Below are 7,500 nucleotides of genomic sequence, written 5' to 3' on the forward strand. Positions count from 1 at the left end.
TCAGGGACTGAACCTTCTGCCCTTTGCCCCTATCACTCTGGACAGGACGTCCTCCTGAGGGACAATACACCACTTGCTGAGAAACTGCTGATCAACTATACATACAGGACTGGGAAAGTGTGTGTGTGTGTGTGTGTGTGTGTGTGTGTGTGTGTGTGTGTGTGTGTGTGTGTGCATGCGGGTCTGTGTGTTTGTGTGTGCATGCGGGTGTAGGAATGTGTGTGTGTGTGTGTGTGTGTTTGTGTTTAGTAGGGGAGGATAATTATTCTGTCTTGTGCTGACAGGAGCTCCTGGCCTGAGAAAAATAACCTGCCTTGACTGGAGGAGGGGGGGGGGTGTGGGTTCCCTGTGTGTGTGTGTCTGTGACTGGGTGGATCCTGTGTGTGTGTCTGTGACTGGGTAGATCCTGTGTGTGTGTCTGTGTCCGAGTAGATCCTGTGTGTGTGTGTGTGACTGGGTGGATCCTGTGTGTGTGTCTGTGACTGGGTAGATCCTGTGTGTGTGTCTGTGTCCGAGTAGATCCTGTGTGTGTGTGTGTGTGACTGGGTAGATCCTGTGTGTGACTGGGTAGATCCTGTGTGGGTGTCTGTGACTGGGTAGATCCTGTATGTGTGTCTGTGACAGGGTAGATCCTGTGTGTGTGTCTGTGTCCGAGTAGATCCTGTGTGTGGTTGTGTGTGACTGGGTAGATCCTGTGTGGGTGTGTGTGACTGGGTAGATCCTGTGTGTGTGTGTGTGTGTGTGTGTGTGACTGGGTAGATCCTGTGTGGGTGTGTGTAACAGGGTAGATCCTGTGTGGGTGTGTGTGACGGAGTAGATCCTGTTTGGGTGTCTGTGACTGGGTAGATCCTGTATGTGTGTCTGTGACAGGGTAGATCCTGTGTGTGTGTCTGTGTCCGAGTAGATCCTGTGTGTGTGTGTGTGTGACTGGGTAGATCCTGTGTGGGTGTGTGTAACAGGGTAGATCCTGTGTGGGTGTGTGTGACGGAGTAGATCCTGTGTGTGTGTGTGTGTGACAGGGTAGATCCTGTGGTTCCCTGTGCAAATGTAGAAGCTGAGCAGCAGCCTCTGCTATGGGGGGTTGATTGTGTGGGAAAGGACTGGATCTCATCCCAGAGGGACAGGGTAGGGTAGGTCTCATACAGCAGTGCAGGCTGGGTAGTCAGTGAGGGCAGTAAACAATGCCTGAGGTTTGGGATGATGATGATGATGTCTGTGTGTGTGTGTGTGTGTGTGTGTGTGTGTGTGTGTGTGTGTGTGTGTGTGTGTGGTTTATGCGGTTTCATAGTGCAGCCTAGCCAACGTGAGGTGAAACTACAAGCAGTCTCAGCATCTGATGCTTAGGTCTCTAAAACACACACACACACACACACAGACACACACACACACACACACACACTTAATCGTTCTGTTTTCTGGTTCTCTCTACAGCATCAAGATACTTGCCGTCCAAGACTTAGTTGATCAGGATGCCCTAGACAAGGTAGAACAACCTCTTTTACTCTCCTTCTCATTACTCTCACTCTTTTCTCAGTCTCTCTGTCTCTTTCTCTCTCTCCCTCTTTCTCTCTCTCTCTCTCTCTCCCTCTTTCTCTCTCTCTCTCTCTCTTTCTATCTCTTTAAAATCTCTCTCCCTCTTTCAATCCCTCTCTCCCTCTTTTTCTCTCTCTCTTTCAATCTCTCGACCTCTTTCTCTCTCTCCCTCTTTCTCTCTCAGCTTTACTGGCATGACATGTAAATACAAGGTTTACAAACAGAATACAAACATATGGCAAACATGTGCATCTGAGAGTGTGTTTGTGTGTGTGTGTGTGTATGTGTGTGTGTGTGTGTGTGTGTGTGTGTGTGTGTGTGTGTGCACACCTGTTTGCTTGCATGTGTGTGTGCAGTATGTTCTTGCATGGTGTTTGCAATGGTGTGGATGTGTGGATGGGTGTATATACATGTGTCCGTACAATGGCGGTGTCCCAGTAATGCATTCAGCAGCAACATCAGCTGCTGAATACATTACATCATCAGCTGCTGCCCTTCACTGTGTGTGTGTGTGTGTGTGTGTGTGTGTGTGTGTGTGTGTGTGTGTGTGTGTGTGTGTGTGTGTGTGTGTGTGTGTGTGTGTGTGTGGTGCCCTTCACTGTTGGTTTCGGCAGCTGATGAGGAGCGTGATGAGGAGCGTGGAGAAGCCATAGTCGCCTTTGGAACTTCAGAGGCAAGGCTTTTTCAGGACCTTTTACGTGGTGTGTGTGTGAAAGTTCAGCTCAGGTTTGCTGAGAGGGGTCACAGCGTTCACAGGCGGTCAGTGTTTGGGGGACTGTTTTGAGAAGCTGGGGGGGGGTTCTGTCATCATTGTTTTATTAGTGGCCCTGTGTACAATGTTCAGAAGAAGCGTGAGGTGGGTTTGTTGATGGGATCAGCTAACATGGCCATTTGGACCACCCGGTAAAAAGGATGTTGGGGGTTTGCCTCAAATGATCCTGCAGAGGTTTTTAATGGGATGGTGGCCGGCCGGCTCAAAAATGAATATGCTTATTATTTATCAATGGTATTATAGTGCTTTCTGCTGTCTGGGGGGGGGGGGGGCAGGTTACTGATGAGGGGAATGTGTCAGATTCCTCTCACTCTCTTCTTTTCTCTCTCTCATTCACTCTCTCTCCCCCTCTCACTCTATCTCTCTCTATGTATCATCTCTCTCTCCCTCTCACTCTCTCTCTCTCTCTCTCTTTCACTCTTTCACTCTCTCTCTCCCTCTTACTCTATCTCTCTCATTCACTCTCTCTCCCTCTCTCACTCTATCTCTCTCTATGTATCCATCTCTCTCTCCCTCTCTCTCCCTCTCTCACTCTATCTCTCTCTATGTATCTATCTCTCTCTCTCCCTTTCTCTCTTTCATTCATCGTTCCCTTCATCTCTGTCTCTTCCACTTTCACCTGCTTTAGTTGGGCAGCTCCTCTCATCTATTTTAGTGTAAACTCAACCCCCACCTCTATTAATACCACTGCTGTCACTACGTGTGTGTGTGTGTGTGTGTGTGTGTGTGTGTGTGTGTGTGTGTGTGTGTGTGTGTGTGTGTGTGTGTGTGTGTGTGTGTGTGTGTGTGTGTGTCCTCTTTCATAGACAGTTTAAGCTCTCTTTTTAACATGGCAAATAGGGCTGCTGTAAAGCAAACAGATGAATGCACTGTCTAACGGAGTGTGTGTGTGTGTGTGTGTGTGTGTCTAACAGAGTGCCTGGATGATGTGTGTCTCTGTTGGCTTCATAATGGCGGTGTGATGATCCAGGGCTGCTGTCAACACTCTCCCCTGCCCATCCTGCTGCGCCCCTAGCCCAGGCTTTGAGTGGGTATTTGTGTCTATACAGGGTGTTAATGTGGGCACAATGAACCCCCACACACACCTGTGTTAATGTGGGCACAATGAACCCCCACACACACCTGTCTTTGCCCCCGGGCATCGACTGAGGCAACGTTATTTGTGTGTCTAAAGGGTGCTGATGTGGGCACAGTGAAACCTCTGGCATCTAATGTTGGGGCAGCATCTCTTGCACTTACCAGAGTGTAACGTTTCTGCAGTATCTCTCTCACACTAACCAGAGTGTAACGTTTCTGCAGTATCTCACTCACTAACCAGAGTGTAACGTTTCTGCAGTATCTCTCTCACACTAACCAGAGTGTAACGTTTCTGCAGTATCTCGCTCACTAACCAGAGTGTAACGTTTCTGCAGTATCTCTCTCACTAACCAGAGTGTAACGTTTCTGCAGTTTCTCTCTCACACTAACCAGAGTGTAACGTTTCTACAGTATCTCTCTCACACTAACCAGAGTGTAACGTTTCTACAGTATCTCTCTCACACTAACCAGAGTGTAACGTTTCTGCAGTATCTCTCTCACTAACCAGAGTGTAACGTTTCTGCAGTTTCTCTCTCGCACTAACCAGAGTGTAACGTTTCTGCAGTATCTCTCGCACTAACCAGAGGGTAACGTTTCTGCAGTTTCTCTCTCGCACTAACCAGAGTGTAACGTTTCTGCAGTATCTCTCTCTCACTAACCAGAGTGTAACGTTTCTGCAGTATCTCTCGCACACTAACCAGAGTGTAATGGTTCACTTGTGTGCTGACCTGCACATGAAAGAAAAATGTAAGGCTACTAGTGACCCAGTTTCTGTGAAGACGCAAATAGACATAAATAGAGGGAAGTGTATGTAACTTAAGAATTTAGTTTTCAACAGTGACTAAGCATTTAGAATTAAATAGAAGGAAGTATATGTAACTGAAGCATTTAGTTTTCAACAGTGACTAAGCATTTAGAATTAAATAGAAGGAAGTGTATATATAAATGAAGCATTTAGATTTAAACAGTGACATTTAAACATTTAGAATTAAATAGAAGGAAATGTATGTAACTGAAGCATGTAAAGAGCCGGCGTTATCCTGAGTCGAGTTCAACTATGAAATAAATGATTCAGTGCTTTAAGACTCTGATTTAATCAGACTGCTTCCTCTGAGTCTGTTCTGGTGTTTGCAGTCTCGCCTTGTCACACTAAATGTAGTTGGATTTCCTAGGCAGTCCAGACAGCCTCTTAAAAGGTGTTGGTCTGTGCTGAATCAGGGCAAGAAGTGGGCCAAGTCCTCTGCCCCTCCCGAGCCTGTCTTCTCCCGATCCTGTCCCCTCCTGAGTGTGTCCCCTCCCGAGTGTGTCCCCTCACAAGCCTGTCCCCTCACAAGCCTGTCTTCTCCTGAGTGTGTCCCCTCCCGAGTGTGTCCCCTCACAAGCCTGTCCCCTCCCGAGTGTGTCCCCTCCCGATCCTGTCCCCTCCCGAGCCTGTCTCTTCATGAGTGTGTCCCCTCCTGAGCGTGTCCCCTCCCTTCTCTCTCTGAGAGTGAGCCCTGGTCTGGTAACTGGGTCAGGAGAAGCGGGAGGCTCCTGGGGGTGCGGCGCTCGCTCTGAACGCGGAGGTGGAGGTGACCCATATCATCACAGGGCCCCTCGAGTCCTCTCCTCTTTCAACTCATCTCTCCTCTTTCAACTCATCTCTCCTCTTTCAACTCATCTCTCCATCTCTCCTCTTTCATCCATCTCTTCATTCCTCCCATTCCTCTCTGCGTTGGCCATTCAGCTCTGACTCATACACACACACACACACACACACACACACACACACACACACACAGCACCCAACATCAGTGCTGAAATAAACTCACACACACAAACATTAACCAACGTCAGTGCTTCCACTTCTCCTGCCCTCAGACGTCATATGTCTCTCTCACACACACACAAACACACACACACACTTCTCCTGGCCTCAGACGTCATATGTCTCCCTTGTGTTCCTCATTTCACTTCTCCCATCATCCTCTCCTTCAGTTCATTCATTCACTTCCTCTATCCTTCCCTCCCTCTGTCTTTTTGTACGTCCCTCTCCTTCCTTCTCTCTCCCCCTCTCCCTCTCTCTCTTTCTCTCCCCCTCTCTCTCCCTCTCTCTCTTCCTCTCCCTCTCTCTCCCCCTCCCTCTCTCTCTCCCTCTCTCCCTCTCCCTCTCTCTCTCCCTTTCTCTCCCTCTCTCTCTCCCTCTCTCATTCTCTCTCCCTTTCTCCCTCTCTCTCCCTTTCTCTCCCCCTCTCTCTCCCTCTCTCCCTCTCCCTCTTTATCTCCCTTTCTCTCTCCCTCCCTCTCTCTCTCCCTCTCTCCCTTTCTCCCTCTCTCCCTTTCTCTCTCCCTCTCTCTCCCTCTCCCTCTCTCTCTCTCTCTCTCTCTCTCCCTCCCTCCCTGTCTCTGTGCTCTGCAGTGCACTCAGTGAATGACTCATGCTCCCTCACTCTCAGTGTGTGAATGGCTCTGAGCTCCCTAGCAGTGCTGCAGTCATCTCCCCCATGCCTGCGCAGTTTCCCCTCAGAGACGGCAAACCCCATCAGAACACGGAAACTGTTCCGCTGACACGGAATGGCTGTCCAAGGCCAGCAGGTCTGAGCCCCTGTGGGGCGGAGAGAGTCGCAGGAGTACCCATAGGCAGCACATTTCACTGATGTCCCTGGAGATCACTAGTCTTCTGTCACGTGCCTCTGAGAACCCCCCCCCCCCCCCCCCCACACACACACACACACACACACACACACACACACACACACACACACTAACACACACACACACACACACACACACACACACACACACACACACACACACACACACACACACACACACACACACACACACACACTAACAGTTTCCTCTTTCGCAGCAAACTAGTCAGATAACATGTGTGTGTGTGTGGGGTGGGAGGCTCCTGTGACCATGGAAACTACAGGGCAGGGGGTTCCCTTTGTCACAGTCATGTTGACCTGAGTCATGCAGCCGGCTGGACAGTGCCACACTCATATTCACCAGAACACTGCTGCGTATCCATGACGCTGCGTATCCATGACGCTGCGTATTCATGACGCCGTACATTCTGCTGGATGTCTCATTGTGAAGAGTATCACTGATTAAAACATGGCAACCCTTTATGTTGCATAGCTCTGTGTCTAAGGATGCAATCCCTTTAGACTGCATAGCTCTGTGTCTCTAAGGGTGTTTTCATCAGACAGAGTGTGCTCTCTGTAACCTCACACATACCAGTCTGAGGTGTGTGTGCTCTCTGTAACTGCACACACACCAGTCTGAGGTGTGTGTGTGTGCTCTCTCTAACTGCACACACACCAGTCTAAGGTGTGTGTGCTCTCTGTAACTGCACACACAACAGTCTGAGGTGTGTGTGCTCTCTGTAACTGCACACACAACAGTCTGAGGTGTGTGTGTGCGTGCTCTCTCTAACTGCACACACACCAGTCTAAGGTGTGTGTGCTCTCTGTAACTGCACACACACCAGTCGGAGGTGTGTGTGTGCTCTCTGTAACTGCACTCAAACTGGGAATGAGTGTCAGCATGTTTGAGCCATATGATGCCTCTCTTTACATTAACTTAGTGACGCAATTACATTGTCATTGGGAGGTAGTGAGTGTGTGTGTGTGTTAGGGAGTGTGTGTGTGGGAGTGAGTGTGTGTGTGGGGGGGGGACTGCAGGGGAGTGTGTGAGGGAGGGAGTGTGTGTGTGTGTGTGTGAGGGAGTGAGTGTGTGTGTGTGTGTGTGTGTGTGTGTGTTGGTGTGAGGGAATGTGAACATAAACTAATGCTTTTAAAAAACAAAAAAATCAATGGAGAAACAGTACTGGAAGACATCCCCTGGCAACTGCTTGTTGTGTGTGTGGAAAACAGGCATCCCACGACCGTGTGTGTGTGTGTGTGTGTGTGTGTGTGTGTGTGTGTGTGTGTGTGTGTGTGTGTGTGTGTGTGTGTGTGTGTGTGTGTGTGTGTGTGTGTGTGTGTGTGTGTGTGTGTGTGTGTGTGTGTGTGTGTGTGTGTGTGTGTTTCCCAAAGCGGTGCCTGAGGGGGGTGAGTAAGAGCTGCCTTTCCTCTGAGTCGCTGCTGCTAAAACTAGACTCACACGGGAGCCCTGAGCTGTGTGTTTGT

The 7,500-nt window shown here is 49.4% G+C and overlaps 1 protein-coding gene across 1 annotated transcript in view; it reads left to right on the forward strand.

Moving 5' to 3' along the window:
• The window catches only part of eepd1 (endonuclease/exonuclease/phosphatase family domain containing 1), a 33,363-nt gene that overhangs the window by 13,920 nt on the left and 11,943 nt on the right, over window positions 1-7,500 (forward strand). The window contains exon 2 of the mRNA XM_031585974.2: window positions 1,432-1,483. Coding sequence (XP_031441834.1) covers window positions 1,432-1,483 — 52 coding nt within the window. The remainder of the gene's footprint in view (window positions 1-1,431; window positions 1,484-7,500) is intronic.

The sequence above is a fragment of the Clupea harengus genome, chromosome 19 (genome assembly GCF_900700415.2).
Source record: "Clupea harengus chromosome 19, Ch_v2.0.2, whole genome shotgun sequence".
NCBI classification, from domain to species: domain Eukaryota; kingdom Metazoa; phylum Chordata; class Actinopteri; order Clupeiformes; family Clupeidae; genus Clupea; species Clupea harengus.